General features: G+C 45.4%; 1 protein-coding gene across 1 annotated transcript in view; it reads left to right on the top strand.

Moving 5' to 3' along the window:
* The first annotated feature begins 991 nt into the window (after positions 1–991).
* LOC135818071 (uncharacterized) overlaps positions 992–22594 on the top strand; it is an 81780-nt gene continuing 60177 nt past the window's right edge. The window contains exons 1-5 of the mRNA XM_065331391.1: positions 992–1253; positions 3442–3827; positions 9407–9775; positions 10860–10934; positions 13151–15555. Coding sequence (XP_065187463.1) covers positions 3446–3827; positions 9407–9775; positions 10860–10934; positions 13151–15555 — 3231 coding nt within the window. The 5' untranslated portion in view covers positions 992–1253; positions 3442–3445. The remainder of the gene's footprint in view (positions 1254–3441; positions 3828–9406; positions 9776–10859; positions 10935–13150; positions 15556–22594) is intronic.

Genomic DNA, 22594 nt, shown 5'->3' with positions numbered 1-22594 from the left:
GTCAAGTAAAGTCGGCGGAATAGCGCGAGCTCCGGTGTGGGGAGCAAACCTTTCTTAGATCATACACCATTCAATAATTTGGAGTAATTACAGTGAGACAAACACTTCAAACAGTGCTCTCTCTCTCTCTCCATCCTTCCAAAATACTAGTACCCTGTAACAATTCCCTATAATTATTGTATTTTATATTCTCAGGACATCATTCTGAATATAATAACTTCTTCCATGGGTCTTCAATCACCACGGAGGGCGAGAATATATCTAAGTCATGCAGTTTACGGGAGGTGCGAGCTGTCATGGATATAGAGGCTGACATTGTGCCAGCGTGAGGGCAGAGACAGAAAGAAGACACTGATTTCTTGAACAACTCACCTACATATAATCGAATCCACAGGGAGCGCTCGTACTTTGATCCATCAGGACGCGAAGAATCTTCAAAGCACTCTCAAACACGGAGTATTACAGTGGGCAGCCAATTTCACAGCCATTATGAAGGCCCTCGACGACTACAGGAGATTTGTAGAGGAAATAACAAGGAGTAAAGAGCGACAACAATCGCTTGAAGAAAAAGCAAAGAAAAACTGCTTTCTCTCCAGTCATTTAGATGCTGTTGCCCTTGACATCTGGTTCCATCCAGAGGACGCGACTTTTGTTTGTCCCCAGTGCTCTTCGTTGCTATGCGTATCGAAGGGGCCGTGACGTCACACTTAACAGCCCCATTCACATGATGGGGTGATGTGAATAGCGCGAATCGATTCGCGTGCATAATCGAACGCACTTAGTGACTTACTAGATCTACCAGGCCAGGGTGTCCGTAAATGGGTTTTCCCCACTCCCTGGCCTGCCCGAAAGAATAAATCTGATCTCAGTGATCTGCAACGGCCCGGCGCGGCGGGCGGTATTGCACTGTTGGTTTACCGAGTCTGTGCACAGCTAGCCAAGATGGCAAGATGGCAAGAATGTGATTGTGAGAGTGAAGAGGTTTTTTGCTCATCCTTGGACCTTGACCAAACAGAACCAGACCAAGGTCACAGAGGACACGCATTAGTTTCTCTCTTTCACTAGTCGGAATCCTGTTGAGTGCCATACTAGATAACAGCGTATTGGGTCGTGTCGGTGTTGGTACGTAACGTTCACTCGAGGAGTGAAAGTCAGCGGTGACGGGGTGCGCTATCGAGTCAGGGTGATGTGGTGAGAATAACTGACTGCACCGGAAACGAAGCTGCTCTATTTCTGCAGCAATCCACGGCAAGGTACAGCCTGAGAATGCAATCTTGTAACAGTACATTCTGTTATTTTAGGAACATCATTTTCACATCGACCGTGATGTAGTCGCTGCACGCATGCAACACTAGTATCATGATAATATTATTAAAGGGGAAGTGCATCGATTTTTCGAGTAGGGTCCAGAAGAAAGACAATTTGATATCGGTTCGAATGGCATATCTCTCGTTTCCATACGATAAGCCAAACTTGCCAAATCGCCAATTGTATGCTCTCGTTGCCATAGCGACCAGCGGAGTGATGACGTACGAAAGGCTTAGCTCCTCCACAGAGAGGGTCGATCACTGCAGAATTTGGTCATTTTCAATTGGTTTATTGTATTCACGATGTGAAAGAAGTGCTGTGTTCAATGCTGTTAGTGCCGTGAACTATTTGTCGCCCTTCTCATGCATTTCCCAAGGCTGACTGTGCCTAGGAAATGGTTTCCTCCAGGACAAGATGCTTGGAAGTCGCCGTCTCTCCTGAGACATTTTCAGCAAACTTTCAAACCTACTACATTATTTCATTCGTCAATCTCCACCACCCGTCGTCTCACCTGGCTTCAGAAGATGTTACGAAAGATAGGGAAGTCGCCAGGAAGCATCACAATCATCTTCAGGAAGTGGAAAGAGCAAACGGCATGGTCCTTGGTTGGGGGAAATGCTGAACGTCTGATTTGTCCCAACCAAGATTTCAGCATTTTGTTCGTCACTATGTTCGCTTGTTTGCTGGTGTCTCCGCGCTCCAGCTTTCTCCTGTCGGTGTCACGTCCAAGTACACAACCGAGAGGACTACTAACAAACAGTTCACTGCACTTACAGCATTGAACACAGCCCTTCTTTCACTTCGTGAATACAATAAACCAATTGAAAATGACCAAATTCTGCAGTGATCGACCTTCTCTGTGGTGGAGCTAAGCCTTTCGTACGTCATCACTGCGCTGGTCGCTATGGCAACGCGAGTATACAATTGGCGATTTGGCAAGTTTGGCTTATCGTATGGAAGCGAGAGATATGCCATTCGAACCGATATCAAATTGTCTTTCTTCTGGACCATACTCGAAAAATCGATGCACTTCCCCTTTAATAAGTTCTAAACTAGTGGGTGTCGTAAATGGGAATGACTGTACATGTAGCAGTTACTGTTTACACGTGTACATGACATGTAGATCTACTTACCTTCCATACATATACATGTACAATGTAGATCTACGTACAATGACTTATGTACAGTAGATCTAGTGTTCTTAAATCTGATAATTCTAGCCTGGACTGTTCTTAAATTTTGCCGGTTTTCCAGCCTGGGTGTTCTTCGGCGCCCGATCTTACTGTAGTCTACACTGTACTAGTCTACACTGTACTAGTCTGTAGTCTGTAGTACTACGACAATAGTACGGCGATAAGGGAATGAATGTGACTGAGATCAGAAACGACTGTGCTGTACAAGGGTCAGCGACTCAGCACCGTTCTATTGACGTTATGCTCGGTGAGAAGAGTGTTCTATTGCACCTGCTCAGGACTTTCCTGACCCTCAACACTGTCCTCAAACTGATGAATATTTTCCTGTGTTCATGCATATCCATCTTCTTTGTGATGTTTGCCAGAACCTTAAACCTTTTGTCATGCAGGTACATGTAGAGTTTATAGATAAGTTTATCCTGAATGCAGCAAATGATATTTTCCATCTTTGACCTCTTTGGTTGTGGGTCTGCTCTACTCACCTCCGACCGCTTTAATAGTTGCATCTGCGCCTTGGTCCTGGAGGGTGGTGGCGTTCCTACGGGTGCGGAAAACTCAGTCTGAGTATCGCGAGAACCGCGAATACCTTTACTGTGATCTAGTGGAACTATGGTGTGCATATGTGAACAGCAGGGCTGTAGGGCACAGACTGTGTTGTGAATATCACGTATGTAGCTGTGGAGAACCGGATGTGATGAATGAAATGGTGGTAGTATGGGGTACATGTGATGCAGTTATTTTGCCATGTGTGTTGGGGGGGGGGGGGGATTGTTTGCCGTTAACATGTTACATATACCTGTTTCGTGTGACACTGTGAAAGTGGACTTCTGGTGTACTGTCATTCATACTTGAATTCTCATTGAACCCATTACTCAATGATCAGAAGACAAAATATTCTGTTGGTGGTGGGTGTGTGCGTTATATATAACTTTGTGTTTAGAACAATGCCGTTTGACTTCTGGGATGATGTTGTCCTGCCAGCATGGCATGACATAGCTCAATGCCAGATTACTGATGAAGCATTTAAGAAGGCTCTCATGGCAATTGATGAGCATCATCCACGTATCAGCAGAGATCCCGTGCTGAGGACATATCTGATGGCGAGTAAGGAGTATTTCTCCCTCAGAAGGAGTTCAGAACAGAACAGGTTAGTCTGCTATGTTGGTTGGGTGATTACCTTCAAGAGAGGACCATCGGGTGTCCAGAACTTCATTCAAGACATCCAGTCTTCATCTTTCCCGTCCAATGTTGCTGTTGGTGGACTGCTGGAGAGGATTTGGAAAACTCGTAAGAATGATCATCCTGATGAAGATGTCAAGGATCCTTGTGAGTAAATGATTGCTATAAAGTTAATTCTAACACTTGCATCCAGTTAAACTAAGCAGGGAAGTAGTTCAATGATTTCATGGTATTTTGTATGTAAAGTTCATACTTCATACACGTGGAATTGCACCACTACACTTGTTAGCTGCTCTGGCAACCCAATACTTTCCCTAAGCACTCTCAGAAGACTATCTTGTAGTCTCATGAGTATTACTATGAGAAGAAGTATTGGAAGACAGGAACCACTGGAGCCTGCATTGTCCTATAGTTGATGGAAAATCTGAATAATCATTACCGACAAAGAAGTGGGAAATATGAAATCGTGAGCACAATAGTGCATTTGTATTGTGACCTGTATGCTGCATAAGTATCATAGCATAAGTATACCTGTTGCATACTTGAATACACCTTGTAAATGAATATAGCACTTGCAATACTGTACATTGAAGAAATCTTTACATACATGTTATGTGTGATGTTATGCTGGTGCATGTTACAACATTATACAAGATCATGCATTCTATTCTGTAGAGTAGAACTACAGTATATTCATAAAAAGATGGACTTCTAGCCTTTGGCCAAACCTTTTAGAATAGTTTTCTATGGAATCCTCTTCTAATTATGTTCCTGAAGACTATTTGCCCAAAAAGCAAGCCATAAGAAGAATAGGATTTCGGCCAGGTTTTGCCCTAAAAGCATTGATCAGGGAGATCCATCAAAATCCAGGCCGTTTGACCCCGCCTGCAACAGTGCATTGTGCGGTTCGAAACCCCAGTTCACGTACCCTTTTTGGACCCGGTTTCAAATTTTGCAGCACTGCGCTGTCTACGATAATACCACGAAAATCGCCTAATACGGCAGCTCGCCAGAGCCAGGGATCATCTTTTTTTGTGAATGGACTGTAGAACCAGCATACCATCAATGGGAATGAAAATGTAGTTGAGCCGATGTAGGATAATTACAACTCCTGCATTGTACCATCGTGTCACGGGTTTTAGTCAATACATGTCTGTACAAAAGTACTGAAATGAACATGATTGCACTCACTATAGTGTAATTGTGCTATGTAAGTTTAATAACGAGACGTGTAGATCTTTACTTGATCAACTGATGCCAAGTATTGTTTGGTGCAAAGATCCATCAATCTTTGTTACGCTACATGGAGTTTAGACTAAAACTGAGCATGTATGTCACATATGCTGTATACAGTCAAATTATCAACCAATGCATTTGCAATACTCAAGGCTACCCGTAAGTAGTAAATTATTATTTGAAGTAAAGAAAAAAGGACCAAGAAACTACAGGTTCCGCTATAATATCCACTAACACCACCAGTTACACCAGTTACACCAGTTACACCGGTTACACCAGTTACAGTTCCCCTCCTCATGTTATTTCTATAACTTAGAATCTTCCAAGTTGGAAGGCTGTTTGAGTGCGCATCCAAGATGTGCTAGAGTTGTTAGCCAGTTAGTTGTAGAACGTCAGTACCGTCGGTCAGTGTCGTGCAATGTTATCGCATGCCTAAGCTGATTGTTTAGTAACTGGTGGTGTTAGCGGACATTATAGCATAACTTGTTGTTTCTTGGTCCTTTTTCTTTACTATAAATTTATCCTTGGCTCTCCATCCGAGTCCATTGTTATTTGAGTGCACATTTTGCCTGAGTTCAAATGTAGTCTAAAAATATACTTCCTCCGCACCACCGAAATGTGCACTTATTTTTTAAGAGCTTGTGAGCAATCATTCCTTGACATTGGCAAAAGAGTACGTCAATAATCGGATCCAAGTATCTAGAAAGGGAAAAGACATCTTTCATAGCCGACGTTTGATGATGACTCAAGCTAATGGGGACTCAAACCCTCTTCAATATATTCAACATCGAGTGACACAGACACACACAAAAGAAAATGAGTCATACGATGTGTGAAAGTTTCAACTTCCGTGCTTCGTGCTTTGCACGCAAAACCAGTTTGTACAGCTAGTGCACGCATTCTCGACATGTGGGCTCGTGCATGGAAAACCTGTACGCACTGCTGCGATCGCGAGGTCCTGTACGCACTAGCTGCTATCCGCGGAAGCCGGCGCTGTACTAGCCTGCAGCACGCAGTTTCAAATTGGAGTGCTTTTTTTTCAAGCTCCTGCGCTGTAAGTTCTCCATCTCCTGCCAAAGTCTGAACAAGTGAAACCAGTAGCTCACATTATGTCATTGTTCCGTCTGGACCTGTACAGCTGAAAGGCTACAAATGAACCTTGACTACTGGTCAGAGTGCAGAGCTTGCACAATGTGCAGAGCTTGAGCACCATGCAACTCTGAGTTGAGATCTATTTTTGTTCCAATGGATTTCTGCTGAAATACTATGGAGAGGCTGGCTCGGGAAAAGTGCTCTGCTGGTCCTTAGGCTGTGACGTGCTGTTGTTTAGAATTTGATGTTGTGCCCACAGACTATTTGTGATTCCTCTTACGCCGTACGAGAGTAGAAAAGCCTTCAGATTACTCTTGCTAGGTAGGTCGTGTCTCTCAAGTACACACTGATCCTGCCAGCAATGGGAATGTGGCCAGTAACATGACAAACGTATACTACTTGGAAAAGATCAGAGCACATTGCGGTGGGTTGGCGAAAGTATGACGATGACATTCAGACAAAGACAAAAAAAGCGGCGACAAGTACGGAAAAGTGTAAACACTGGTGGGCCAGAAGACGATGCAGCAGCATGTATGAAGGGGTGACAAAAACACAGCAAAAACGAAGCAGCAGGCCGCAACAGAGTGACACAAGCGCAGCAGCATGTGCAACATACCTATTTGTATACAGCATATTATTTCCTAGTGTGCAGGTCAAATGCAGTCTTTGACTTTGTTATGGTAATACAGTGTATGTACAGTCTGTGTGGATATGGGTATACGTATAGCTCATGGCATTCCATGCTCTGATCAATTTACACCAGTTGTTCAACACCAGCAACCATATAGCCCAACTGAACCTCTTGTGCTCAGCTGTGCCTTGCTATGCTTATGCCACACCACGTGCACACACACACGGTGACACTGCATGCACACCCACCCACCACGTGCACACACACACACACACACACCACATGCACCTTTTTTGCCCTTTTGAGTTTTGACGCCCATCACTGAGGCGATGATAGCGATGCTGCAGCAGAAGCCATAGCAACTTGTGCTGGGATTGCACCATTGAACAGCTTACAAGGCTGAAGAATTGACCGCCACTATTCTGAGTCTTGTCTACACCACACAGCTATTTGAAGAGGCCATTTCTGGCCAGTGAATCCCTACTTTTTCGTTTTCGTTTTTTCCAGCACACATCACATCACATATTCCACCATGTACTGGCTGTTGGGACTGACCACCCAGGATTTTTCATACCACGTGCACACACACACACACACACACACACACACATACACACACACACCACCACCACCACCACCACCATGTACCACACACCATTGACCATTGACCATTGGACGCCCATCGCCAGAGGCGATGATAGCGATGCTACAGCAGAAGCCATAGCAACTTGTGCTGGGATTGCACCATTCAACAGCTTGCAAGGCTGAAGAATTGACCACCACTATTCAGCCTGGTCTACACCACACAGCTTTGAAGTGGCTTTTTTCTGGCCAGTGAATCCCTACTTTTTGGTCTTTTTATTTTATTTTTCCCGCACACACATCACACCACATACTCCGGCATGCACTGGCTGTTGGTAACCACCCAGGAGAATGAAAGAAAAGTCAGGAAGAGTCTGAGAAAGAGAAGAAAGACGTGTGTGACCATAATCGTCGGGAATCGAACCCGCAACCTATCGATTGGAAATCGCTGCACATACCACTGCACCATATGGGACACACCCCCCCCCCCCCCCCACCACACACACGCACGCACGCACACACACACACACACACACACACACACACACACACACACACACACACACACACACACACACACACACACCTCAGACCTGCCCATCGCGGAAGCGATGATAGCGAACAGCTATATTAGACATAGCAACTTATGCTGGAATTACACCATTCAACAGCTTGCAAGGCTGATGAATTGACCGCCACTGATTTTAGCCTGGTATCCAGCACACAGCTGATTTAAGTACAGTGCTGGCAACTGAAATCCGACCCTCCTAGCGGTGCGCTAGCCGCGTTAGCGATTCGTACGAGACGCTAGGGGGGTCGGTATTCAGTTGCCAGCACTGTAGCTTATTCTGGCCAGTGAATCCCTATTTTTCATTTTTCATTTTTCCATTTTTTAATTTTTTTTGGACACACACGCCACGCCACATACTCCGGCATACACTGGCTGTTGGTAGCCACCTAGGATTATGAAAAAAGAGCTAGGAGAATGAGAAAGAGAAGAAAGACGTGTGCGACCATCATCGTCGGGAATTGAACCCGCAACCTCTCGATTGGAAATCGACTGCACCATATGGGACATACACGCACACACATACGTGTATACGTAAAGTCCGCTGCAAGCGCCCACTTCGCAGCAATCCATACTATTTTCGTCTTTTTCAGGTCAGTTTAGTTGTAGAAAACTGGCATGAAGGTAGAATGCGTACAAGAACGACTGTAATGGGTCATAAATATCAAAGATAAGTAAAGAAGGGGGAAGCTTTGCGAGAACGAATTGTACAAGCCGAAAGCCAAAGTCCTACAGTACTCCTCATGCATGATGGACTTTGGATGGATGGTCCTTGTTATTGTAGTTCGTTCTCCTGAGGATGGGCCAGGCCCGAAAATTTGGTGTACAGTAATGTAAATGTAAATTTGAATTTGAATCGCAGTGAAGAGACCGTTTTTGGAGTTTGGAGTTGAGAAGTGAAGTTTCCTAAAAGTTCGTTCTCCATTATTTTGGTTTTCAAATCATGAAATTTCTGCAGTGCCATGAATGTGACGATGTTGCGCTTTCAGAACGGAACGGTGATTGTTCTGACGAAGCATCATTCGACGACTTGACCGGTCGCAGTATTGCAGTTGCAAGTCGAACAGGGGAGATGTCACAAAAGCCACACCTACAAAGTCGCTACCAACTTGTTGAAAACTCTGAAGTGCTCGAGAAAAACCCTTGCCTTTGCGTGTTGCGTGATTTGGAAATGATGGCTTGAAACACCGTCAGAAGTATATTTGGTTCCTGCAATACTCTGCTCTTTGCTACCTTGTTATTCGGAAGAAAAACCCATTTTGATTTGCGAAATACAACAAACAACATCATAAAATCACTACGAGCTAGCTCGTAGCTACTGCCCAAAGAGACCTTGAAACCAGGAAAGTGGACATCGTTTACCGTAGCAAAGCGCTCTTCGCGCCACGGTGTGAGATGCACTTTCGTACAGTGGGAGTGACAGTGCATGGGGTCAGTGCGTACAGGCCAGCAGATCTTGCACAATGCGGTGGGCATTTGCAGCGGACTTTACGGTACACAAACATACACACACACACACACACACACACACACACACAAAAACACACACTATTGGACCAGACATAGTGGTTACAACAATGTATCCTGTTTTTCTTGTGTATTATTCGCTGTCTGTAGATTTCTTCACAAGGGTTGTCAAGAGCAACCTACCACAGATCATCGCCAAACTAGCGACCGTACCAGATATAGTGCTCACTGAAGTATTTGGAGATGTCGCCCTGGATGAAGAGTATATCAGCACTTATCGAACGGCATGTGAGGTGGCCGGTCATGTGCGTGATCTTCCACTTTGCTGTCAAGCATCAATTGGGGCGTTTTTACTGTACCCAGCAGGCAGCTTTCAGTTTCTCTTTTGTGACTTGCACCATCCTGATCTCACTCAACGACTGGATAACGATTTCCTGATCAAGATCGACCGTGAGGCAGGATGTGATGGGAGTAGTCTTGTCCAACTGTTGAATTTGGCTATTGATTTACAGAGCGATAGTAAGTGACAATTAATTTTGAAGACTGCAATGCAAGTTGAAGAATGGCCATGATAATGATTCTTAGTCAATGGATGATGCTGGTCTTTGTCTTAGTGTGCATACCAGCTGAAGTTTATATGAAAATACAGTTGTCTTGTACCAGCAGAAATGTTCTAAATAATATTTGCTGTGTTCCAATTTGTACGAAAGATGTTGCAACATCGTCGATGATTAGTGAAGAAAGTGTCTGCTCCGAACGTCGGAGCTCAAGCGGCTCCCTGCCGACTGACTTGACACTTGACTGACTCACGACTGCGTCTGGAGCACACGAAAAGCCTTTCGAACCTTCCACTCGGCAAACCTGCAAGACAGCACCACTCCCTGCTCAATACATAGTGTTTCGGGGAATTCACCCCTCATCATTTGAGCTTGAGTAGGCTAATAATGAAATTTCTGCTCCGAGAGCACTCACTGCATTATACGGTAGTACTCTCCGAGGCAAAACATCACTAGGGAGGGATATCAACTTTCAGTGACGCTTCGCTTCCAGCGCAACAAACACCTCGCGATCACCAGGCAGCAGCGCGATTCACTGTCGCACATGGAGTTCCAATTTGTCTAGTTTATAAAAGTTATTTTTTAGCCTTCGTTTCCATTATAATGAAAATGAGGAATTCTGTGCAAATCGTCCGTACCCACCATTCTTTATTGGTTTGAGGGAAAGATGCAAGCGGGAAAAGTGTTGAAATCATCCATACTTGATTGCCCTTTCCCCGGTGACTTTTAAACTTGGCACTTGACTGACTCACGACCTCCATCTAGAGCACAGAAAAGTCCATCGAACCTTCGAAGTCGGCGGCAAAAACGTGAGCTTCAGTGTTGGGAGCAACCCACGTGCTGATGAAATTATCGCCCATTTCGCAAACTCTATTTCATAGCATTGTAAAGTAGGCTAAAACCTGCCTGTCATGTTTGTGGAAATCACCAGCATATTGTTTAGTAATGTCAAAATGTCAATTTCCTAAACTTTATGTACCAACAATCCAAGCAATACTCGTAGAGAATTCTCTTTGTGATTCTTGTGATCTCATTTTCATATGCAGGAGGTACCTCAATATCAATGGTGAGCGATGAAGGTGTGATTGCAGTGAGAGAAGGACCGGGCAATACAGCTGAAGGTTAGTATTGTACATGTAGTGGTCATCCATTAATTCAATAACCTATTTTAGGTAAATAAATGTACAATGCTCAAAGTTTGTCAGTACGAGCCTTTCAGCGTTAGTATTCCAGCGCAAGCTGTGTACATTTGTACTACCTTTCTCAGCCCGGCGAAATTTTAGCGTCCACAGAGTTGAGGAAAATCTCAGCCTGACAGTAAATCCCACTGAGAATTAGAGCGCGGTGGAAATCAGTGTCCACACAGTCAGCACAACATACCCCAGCGAGACATAAAAGCGTGTGGTTAAGTTAGCAAAACCTGATTCGGCAGTGATCAGTGTAATTTATGTGTTACACTCAGGGGTGTCCCACACTTCATCATACCCGACGGACCGGTGATACCATGGTCGTACTACTTTTCGTCCGATGTAGTCTGCCCAATTCATCCCTGAAAAAGCAGTGAAAATCTCAAAGGATCATGCAATTTTACATGCACTTGTACATTCACTGTGCACATAACTCATAGAGTTGACTTGGAGTAGACCAGGGTAAGCATATTTGTTGATTATCGGTACTGTTCTGCCTGTCCCCACAGTTGTTGCCAGTAGACTAGTATACCGAATACTACATGTAGGCAGTTGTATTTAGTGCTGCACAGTATGTGCTATGTACAGTCAAACCTGTAATGGCGACCACTCGGATATGGCGACCACTCGACCATGGCGACCACCTTTCCTTGTCACGGACGCATTCACATTCAAAACAGCTCAGATAAGGCGACCACTCGCTCAACGCGACCGACGACCATCCACCCGCGACCGCGTTGCACATTGCTAGTACATGTAAATGTATGCATTGCATGGTGTACCATGCATGGTAGATCTACACATCAGTGCAGGAAGTGTAGATGTGCATGGAGCATGCACGACAGTTGACAGGTCTGAGGACCCCAGGCACATGAGTCGTGCGAGAGTAGCATAGGTGTGTGCAGTGTGATACACTGATCAAAATGATATATCACATGTATTATGACGTGGATGTCACGTGACCCACTGAACCTGGAGAAGAAGACCACCTGGCCACGGCGACCACTTTCTCTCGTCCCTTGAGTGGTCGCCTTAGACAGGTGTCACTGTAGTTATGCTGACTGTAGCTGCAGTGTGCATGTACACGTGGTAGTCTAGATGTACTGGGGTGTACGTGGTCAATTCACACTCACAGAGTCACAAAGACAGTATACTATGCAACGAACACCTAGCCTACAGGATACCAGTTGATCAGCTATGGTAGATGTATGAGGTGTTGACATGTCATGTCGGCATGGAGACGACCTTTCCATGGTAACTGGAGCTGTGAAAGAACTCAGTTCTGATTTGACTTGCTTACTTTTCTGCTGTGGTGAGACAATGTCAGTATGAAAGGGAGGAATGCTCCACATAATCAAATTATAGATATGAGAAATGTCGCAGAGCATGTGATTTCAGCAGACGTGTCACATGATTGGCAGACACTGGTTTGAACAATGCTAGGATAAGAAGTGCTATGGAAATGTTCTGCACTGACACTCAGTGCATGACCACAGATACGTAGCGTGCAGATAATGTGGTGCAACTTCAAGAGGTTCAGTACTGAGACGATATGCACGTTCTGCAGATGTATGAACTTCTGTACTAAGGTCGTAGGTGTGTACAGACTCGTTCGGGTGTTCATTGTGTGCTATACATGCGCATTTGACCAATGTTAGCCTCATTTTTTTATGGCAAACAATCGCTTTTACAGTTTCTTCACTTTGGTTAGAACTAATTACTAGCTAGATCTTTGTCAGAAAAAGGGGTTCGTAAGAAATGCCTTCAGGGCCCATTTCTTAGTGGAAATAGCAGTAAACACAATAGGGTCCTGCACATTCAACACCCAACCGGGTCTACAGGATTCTACGAGATCCTACGGGATTTCGTGCATCTGTACAACGTGCATCAGGCTCATACCATCCTCTTCTAAGGTTTCATTTGCTTAAATTCACAGCAGTCAGTTACATTCCAATGAAAGTCTTGTGCTCAAATGGTCCTGCTAATCTGTTCATGTTGAAATTCTGGGGCTGAAATAGCATTATTCTGGATGTTTTAGACTAGCTAAACCCAATACATCTTGAACATCCTTCCCATTTTCTTCAATAAATTCTTCCTCATATCTACATCTAGTGTATTGTGCTTTGTTCTGGTGTATGTGTATTGTGCAGCTGATAATGGCCAGTACGCCGCAGCACTAAGTGAGCTGATCAAGGAAGGTGTCCAGCTGATACCGTACGGGCGCCTGATAATGTGCGGGCCGGGCCGCACAGGCAAGAGCAGCTTCCTGCGATCCCTCCTGCGTCAAGCATTCATGTCAAAGGTCGATAGTACCATCGGTGTGGAGCTGGAGAAGGTGATATGCACGATCGAGAAGCAAGGGTTAAAGTATGTCTGGAAGCAAGCTGAAGATTCTTACCAGCAGCAGTTGGCCCTGACGCACAGAGCTGTTGGACAAGAACAAAGGAAGAAAGAGATAGTAGCAGCACTGAGACAACAAGGTGTGGAGATCCCAAAGAACACCAGGTCCACATCCTCCATGCCATCAACACCCATGACATCACCATCCGCTGTGATTGAGACTGAGCAAGCAGATGCAGCCAGTGTGTGTGAATCTGCTGTCAGCCAACAGGATGAAGCCACCCACACCGGGTACTCTGGTCAATCAGCTACCAGTTCATCTGACACCATGGTCTCTCAGAATGTTTCCACTGCATCCAAGCCGGAGGAGGTCTCAACCATGAGTGTAGAACAGGTAGCAACAGCAGAGCAAGATGTGCAGCAGCTACAGACGGAAATCAACTCAGCTACGCAGAAGTTTGAAGGCTTCATTGAAGATCTGAAGAAGGGCAAAACTGAAGTTTTCACTGCAGAGCATCTGAAGAACCTGACATTCATAGATGTCTGGGACTTTGCTGGTCAGAAGCTGTTTGCTGCGATCCAACACATGGTCCTGGCCTGTGATCGATGTGCATATGCTGTTGTATTTGATTCCTCAAAGAAGCTCCAGGACAGAGCGAAGCCGACGTTTGGTGTAGACGGCGAGGAACTGCCGCTTTCCAACAGCCTGGAGCAGACCAACTTCGACGTCATGGAGACATGGTTCAACGCTATCCACGAGGTCATTGGAGACAGCGACAACGTACCTGTGTTTGCCATTGGCACACATGTGGACAAGTTACCAAAGAAGCCAGAAGCAAGGAAGAAGGCAATTGAAGAGACTGAGCAGTATATCTGGGCCAATGCGGAGGGTAAAGCTTATGCTAACAACATCGACAAGGTGGTATTTGTGGACAACACACGAGCTGGCAAAGACCCGGAAGACCCAGCAGTTGTTCAACTACGGCAAGACATCATCCAGCAGCTGCAGCATCAGTTCAGCGTTCCTATTCCACTTCGTTGGCTTCCTGTAACCATCTCCATAGGGCACATTGCAAAATCATTTGAACGACCATGGGTATCGGTTGACGAGCTACGTCGCTTGGCTGTTGCTGTTGGTAGCATCTCCAGTGATGATCCTGAGTCAGATTTCCAGAAGATGGTGAAGTTCCACCATGATCTTGGTCATTTGCTTCACTTTATTCACAATGCCCGTCTTCGTGATCGTGTCATCATCGACATCCACTGGATTCTGAAAACCATGTCACTTCTCTTTTGTCCTGAACCGAAGAGTAAGCAGAGCAAGCGTCTTCGTCCACAGTACGACTTGCTGACACAGAATGGCATCCTCCTGGAAAGTCTTGCCATCCACCGCTGGTCACAGCACAATCGTATGACATCGCGCTACACGGCCACAGAAGAACAGCGTGATTTCCTGTTCGAGATGGGTGAGCACTTTGCACTGTTCTACAACACCAAGACAACTGTGAGCGTGCCTGGTCAGAGGAAGGAGGTGACGACTCGCAAGTTCTTTGTACCAGCTCTGGTGGAACGAGTTGCACGTCTTCAAGATGAAGCGAGCAAAGGCAAGCCATGCCCAGCAATGTACTTGTACAGTGGTGCAGATCGTTACTTTCCACAAACCCTGTTCTGGTGTGGTGTTGTGAGGTGTATGCAACGCTACAGTCCAAAGGTGGACCCAATCCTCTGTCACACGTCAGCACGTATTCTGGTGAAGGATCGCTTCTGGCTTGTCATGCAGTATTTCCAGCATGGCATTCGCCTGTCACTTGAGATTCCTGTCGCAGCTGGCACAGCTAAGTCTTCTACTAGCAATGCTGGTACTCGCACGGATGAGTCAGTTGGCTCTCCTGGCGTTGGTACTGCAGCAAGCAAGGATGAGTCGGCTGCAGTCAAGATTTGTCACGAGCTTCTAGCGTACCTGGAGTCGGAGCTTGACAAGCTGAAGGCATTCTCCCTGACTCACGTGAAGTTTTGCAGGGCTGTTCGCTGTCCATGCTCGTTCAGCCGAGATGCGTGTCGCAAACACAAGCAGAAGTCTTGTGTAGAGATTGGCTGTCAACACTTTGCTCCATTGGTGGAGGGATCGCGTCCCCGTTGTCCTAGTGGAGCACGTCCAGAAGTGGATATCAGTGATGTACGGCAATACTGGCCATGCTTTGCCGAAGACACACAGGTAAAATATAGGTCATATTCAGCTTTCCGAAATATATTTTCCCCATGCTTTGGGTGTATGGTCTGGCTCACTCGAGAGTATGTACAAGGCCAGGCCATGTTAGAATGGTGCAGCTGTTAGGACTGTGAGGGCAAGTTCTGATTTTCAGTTTCCCTTGGCTGGAAATGTTTCTGAATCTACCAACTCAAACACCAAGCACTCTGAACGCTAACCCGAACCAGTGGAGGCAATATTATACAGTACAGCATGCACTCGCTGGCTCAGGGTTTGCTGTTTCCATGACAACCACCTTGTGACGAGAGACACCGGCATGCATGTACACATTATTATTATGTTATGATTTTGTTGAACCGTGTCGACAAGTACATCAAACCGAAATCTTTGAGAAAAGATTTCCCCTGATTTCATTTCTCCATAGTGTAAAGCCGGGAACTTTCGGCTGTGTACTATTTTCGGTATTTCCCAAAATCATCGTTTCGGTAGAGCGAAAATTTCGGTAAACCAGTTTTCCATTTCCAAAAATGCATTTTGAACACTGTGTGGCATGGGATTGTTGAATTTTAGATCTAAGTTTATTTTAGGTAACAATTCCCTGTACTGAAGTTACCGAAAATAAATCTGCTCCTAAATTTTCCCTTTTCAGAGTAGTGCTTGATACCCGGAATGAGTACAAGTATATTTTGCTGCACTTGCAAGACAATAGCAATAGAAACATAAGGAGTTGATGTGGACAAATGCAATAGGGCTTGAACATGGTATACCACAACCAGGCCAGGGTCATGACAGCGCTGAATTTACGATCCAATTGTATCTAGTTTTGTATGGATCCATGCACATTTGAGTTGTTTCCTTCTCCGTAGGGTGACAAATCTGCCCATACTAACTGGACCGCTCCCAACCCCCCCCAGTAGTGGGGACCACTTGAACTACAGTAGTGGGGACCAACTTCTGGCACTGAATCCAATTCAGTACACCTGCACTTGACACAATGAGGGCCTACCTGTCAGATATGTACTTTGCTATGGCCGGAGTGGATCCCCCAGAAGTCCTTATCTGGTTATCTGTTGAGTTCTGACTTCATCATTTTTAATCCTGTGCAAGTGTATAAAAAGGAGGATGGGGGATTGGCTGGTGTAAATAATTCTATTTGTTTTCACGCCACCTTGCTGTGTTTCGTTGATTCTCTCCAGACCGCAGAGCTTGCTGATCCGGAGAAGCCAATGCCGGCAATGCCAATGACAGTTGTGGAGCCCGCAGTCAAGGACAGTGGTGAGATGATTTCAGTAAAGTGTTCAGTTTAAAATATACCCTGGAAAGTACAGTGCTGCTCAATGAAATCCAATCATGTGAATCAAGTATGTGCTGGGAGTTGTCCAATCCTAGACCTGCAAACCGTGACTGGTTTGTGACCTAGTGCAGTGCACTGACTACTTGAATAATACTTGACTCACTCGATCGGATTTCATTGAGCATTCACTGTGGAATACGGGAATGGTGTATAGTGTACGGATCACGCAGGGCAGGACACACAGGAATTGACCATAATGTCGGGTACGAAGGCAGACTATAAGTCTGGGATTGTTCCTATAGAAATGTGTGTCAGTGCTGGGCTTCTCTTCAAATCAGATCGGTATTTAAACCTGTTATTTCAAGTGTATGTCCTCAATAAAACCAGGCTTGCGTGCCGATACCTCACCTTGAAAATCAGGCTTGATTTCAAAACAGTCTTCTAAGTTCTATACAAGACAGCATAGCATGTACAGCGTCATTGGATCACAGGGTGATTGATGGGGAAAGGATACACCGGAAGTCTTTTGCACGGGGTCACTAGAATGAAGCATGCATGCAAGGGGGCGTGGCGTGTGTTCAGGGAGTCAAGTACGGAATTATGAATTTAACAATTTGAACTGTGTCATCGTGATCCAGATGAAATGCTGAAGCAGGAAAGATTACCATGTGAAATAAGCTCGGGTGCTGAGCCAATAGTACAATGTAAAATTATAATATTATTGTTAATACTCGATAGTCGAGGGAATGGGATAAGAGAAAAGTCTGAAGAAACAAATTACTGTCACCACCATGACTCGAACCAGGGACCTTCACTTGAGGCCAGCGATGCTCTAACCACTGAGTTATGATGTAGGTGTCGTCCCAGCAGAGACCGTTCAACACTTTCTTCAGACTTCAAAATTCACGCCTCCTGTGAAACTACATAGGCTGGTGGGACGCAGCCCTCACTGTACCCACACACTTAGCATTAATATCAGTACTTCAAGTACTTCAAGTACTTTAAGTACGTTAAGTAGTATTGCTGTAAATCTACCAATTTTCGGCCCATTCAAATTTCAGCCTCCCATTGCTGAAACTCATTTCGGTCGCATCAAATTTTCGGCCTGTGCTGCTGCCACCTGTATACACTGTCACACTGAACCTTGCAAAACAAAATTTTGACAAAACATGGCCAGGCCGAAAATAGCCAAAAATAAATAATCGCTGAATACTTGTTGACTTACAGTATTCAATTTATGGTATATACTACCAGAGGTGAAAGAAATTGATTAATTTTTTTTTTGAAGGATTGGGAGAACTTCAAATTTCAAGGAGCACTACAGTCGGGGAAGTGAACTGCCTGAAAAGAGAAAAAAGTGCCAGATTTCTTGTCATGGCTCGGCAATACTCTAACAATCTGAGCTATGGGAAAAGACCGAAGTGCCGTCAGTATGCATGGCACGTGTTGTGAGCTGCCTTTGGTGTGAAGAAAACTTGTCAATGCCTTCTAAGTTCACCCTGGTCCCATAGCTCAGATGATTAGAGCACTGCTCATGACAAGCAAGGTCCCGGATTCGAGTCCTTGTGGGTCTGGCATTTTTTCTCTTTTCAGGCAGTTCACTTCCCCGACTGATCCTTTAGATAGAATTTGCCGAATGTTTTTGTTCCCCTCTCTGTAAGGAATTGCGGGGAATTACAAATAATTTGAAGCGAATAACTATAAAGGCAATGTGCTGCAGGGACCAGAGGGAGAAGGTGAACAAATGTGTTGATCACATTTGATTAAATCGAACCCTTCGACAATGTCTACAATATCCAAAAAATGAGAAAGAAAATTATGGTGTTAGTCCTGGTGAGTGTGAGTAATGCCGCATGACGTCTCCCCTCTCCTTTGCTCTCATTTCTTCTTCTTCCTGCTTTTTTATAATCATTTTGTTCACCCTCCATGAGTTAATATCCTGTTAGAAACCTATGTTCCTTTATCATCCTGGCTGTTTGGAGCTGATGTAAAAAGTATGATTTGTTGTTCACCGAACCTTATTTGATCTGTTGGGCCAGTCATTCTGAGCTCCGCTAACGAGATCTTACAAGGTCTACTTGAAACAGCTAACTCTCCGGAGATCAAGCCGTATTGATTAGAGGCGATTTACACGACAGCAATGCATCCCGCTGGGAAGTGAAGCACGTGATCCCGAGAGCTTGCCGTGACCCAGGAAAAACGAAAGTCGAGTCACATTACAATACCTGTAGTACAAAACAGTCCACAGAATGCCACAACATGCATTCTCCCAACCCCCTAGCCCACTCACGGTACCGGGACCGTACAGGGATAGCTCACGGGATACGCTTGCGCCAAAATTTGAGTGCACGTGACTGAATCTCCATGGCAGCATCACGCACGGGATGAATCCTGCAGTCGTGTCAATGGCCTCTTATTATATGGATAAGGAGCATCTTTGCCTTGATCCAAGAGGGTGGTGGCATTCCTGCAGATGCGGAAAACTCGGTCTTTGGCCGAGTTTCACGCGAACCGTGAATTGTTTTTAAATTATATGGATTATTTGCATGCTGTGTGTGTGTGTGTTCTGGTGCAGGTGAACTGCTCCAAGGACAGTCTGTATCTGAGAGAGCATCAGCTTATCAACTGGCACTACAGAGACATCGAGTAGCAATCAAAAACGTCTCCCATATTGATGTGATTGATTGCTTTGAAAACTTGCGTGCTGAAGATCACATCAGCATTGAGTGCTTGAAGGACAGTCGAGCCACTGTCAAGTCAAGTGGAAGCAAGGAAGCCATCAGTCACCTGTGCACCGTCTTGGAAGATCTCTCCGACACTGCCATGTGCTACGTCGTGGAGGATATCCTGCCGTCGCAAGGTCTGTCACAGCTCGTGGAGACATTCCGTGTGTGTCCTGGTCCTGGAAAGTGTTCACTACATCGCAATGACCTGCATCCTGTATCAGTGTGTTCCAGTGACAAGACACTGTCCATGCAGACTAGTGTTGATGCCTCCCAGACTGGTAATGCCAAGAGTAGTCCACTTGAGACTGGGGTAAGAACTCTACTCTCTACAGTCTACTTAACTGCATGTTTGGTGATTGTACAGTGAAGAATACCTTATCAACCAGTGCAATAAGAAGCAGCAACACCTGTGTTTGGAGACCTATTGTACCGTGGCCTAGGTAATTAAATCAAAATACGTGTGCACACAGAACTGTGAAATTCTAGCGAATCCGGTTTTCTGCACACGGATGTACACGATGAGATTACCGAGAAGCCTTTTCTTAACATTAATAAAATTTAGGGATTCGTTGTTACTCCCTACGTGGGAGCTCGAGCTTTTCTCGCCGACTGAATTCTCACTTGACCAACTCACGACTACCATCCACAGCACACGAGAAGTCCATCACACCTTCCATTTGGTGAACCTGTAAGAAAGCACCCTCCCTGCTCAATACACGGTGTTTCGGGGGAGTCACCCCTCATCAGTTGAGCTTGAGTAGGCTAATGAAATTCGTGCTCCGAGAGTTCTGCATTACGCAGTGATCTCTGAACCTAAACTTCACTAGGGATACCAATTTACATTTTTTTTTATTTATTCAACATCTCCTGGCCCGTCCGAAGACTGCCAATAAACATGAGAGGTCAGGTGATAGCCAACCACGGCAAGCTAAAAGGGAGAAAAAGAAAGATGCTGGCAGAGAGGGAAAGGAGATAGGGAGAGAAAAAGAAAGGGAGGCACATTAGTAATACATGGGATCACTTCGGATGAGACAGTGTGGAAAGCTGGACTTTGAATTTCCTGATATCCTGGCATGTCTTAATGCTAGTAGGCAGGTTAGACCAAAGGGAGTATGCTGAGAAGAAAGGGGATTTCAAAAACAGAGAGGAACTAGCTCGGGGCAGTGATAAGGCATTGCGTGTTGGTCTAGTGGTAACAAACCAGTTGTACTTGGCAATATGTTTCGGGACTTGGGCTAGGAAGATTTTTTGCACAAGGATACAAAGATGCTGCTGATGTCGGGCAAGAAGAGGGTGCGTGGAAGCAAGTTTATAAAGACAAAGGGAGGCAAATGTTTGGTCCTTTCGAAACAGAATTTTCAGAAGCAAGCGTTGATGTACTTCCAGTCTGTGGAGTAAAGTCTGAGACAACCCGCACCAAGCTATATCGCAATAGTCAAATATAGGCAAAATGTACGACTTAAAGAACAATTTTCTGCAGTTATCATTCAAGTGTTGGCAGTGGGGTTGTAGCATACCTAAGGACGCACTCGCACGCTTGCACACAGACTGGACTTGTGGAGACCAGGAGAGTTGGCGGTCGAGAATAACGCCCAGGTGCTTGTGCTCGTTAACAACTTTAATAGGTGTACTATTTAGACCAGGAAAATACAGAAGCTGAGTGGGGGGCGAGGGAGAGAAGAACATGGCCTCGGTTTTGGCGAGGTTGGGCTTCAGTTTCCAGGTTTCCATCCATGTTACTGTAGCGTTGACCCCGGACTGCATGGAGGCCGTGAGGTTGTCTGCCGAGCTGTCGGAGCACATCAGAGCAGTGTCGTCAGCAAAAAGACTTACATTTGGCACAAGGGCTGGCAAGTCATTAACGTACAGTAGAAATAGGAGCGGCCCAAGTATGGACCCCTGGGGTACCCCAGACACGACTAGTAATGGGTCTGATAGGGAGGTAGATACTCTGACAGTCTGGTGGCGGCAGGAAATTGACACTCTGTTTCCAGCGTGACGAACACCTCTCGAACTTCAGACAGCAGCGTGAGTCAATAGGGAGACTTCGCTCTCCGTAATTACGTGTGAAAATATGTTGCATATTACGTACGAACTGCAAGTATTTTTCATACGTAAAAATCTGCGATATTGTGTTTTGGTCTATGTGATCTCTCAACGACTGCCAATCATGCCTTGTTGCGTTGGAGATGTGTAGGCTGCATGCACCACTTGCATGCACCACGCACACGGACCTCGTTCTCCCTTAAATATTATTGTTACACATGCTGTGGACCTTGTGTTTCGTGCAGCTTGAACATTGTCACGGATAAATCCGGAAAGGGCGAAACATATTTCAAAAAGTCCTACGGAGGACCGAACTTAGAAAAGCTGCGGAAATCCGTAGAGATTTACGTATGCTGTATCTGGATCTATCTTCATGTCCTCTGTAGATGTCTGCTTTTCACCAGGAGGTACTGCGCTCGAGCTTTGTGGAATTGAAGCGTAGTTTGGATGTAGAGGAGGGCATTCTAGACCATCTCTATGCTCAAAGCATCATTCCCAAGCACATGTGGAAGAAACTCCATGCTACGAAGGATCGTGAAGAAAAGGTATTGCATGCAGGGGCGTACATAGGGCGGTTCCCGGGATGTCCGGGAACCAGTATAATAATTTCGATGTGGGTAGATCTACGGAGAATGTTTTGATCAAGGCCCAGCGTGCATGCAGTGCATGCATGCCTAGGCGGCGTAGTCGCCTGCAGTCCGCCTGACCGTCCGAGGACGGTGACAAGGCAAGGTGTAAAAGTGCTGCTGAGGCATTTTTGTGACACAGCGTAGATCTACTGAACTTACTGGGTGCAACGAAGTCTCTACATACGAGTTACAGCGATTCCTCGATCTCAGAGTCATTTCCTTTGCAGTTTGTTTCGACAAAGTTGGTTACGTTTTTGACGATGCTTTCGCTTTGTGGAAAAGAAAAATGAAGAGCCGACATCCAGAGGGCCAGCGCTCTATTCAGAGCTATTTTGAGCAGGAGGCAAAGC

Source organism: Sycon ciliatum, chromosome 5 (assembly GCF_964019385.1).
Source record: "Sycon ciliatum chromosome 5, ocSycCili1.1, whole genome shotgun sequence".
NCBI classification, from domain to species: Eukaryota; Metazoa; Porifera; class Calcarea; order Leucosolenida; family Sycettidae; genus Sycon; species Sycon ciliatum.
Note: the sequence above shows the minus strand (reverse complement) of the source record. Positions and strands in the feature narration are given on the sequence as shown.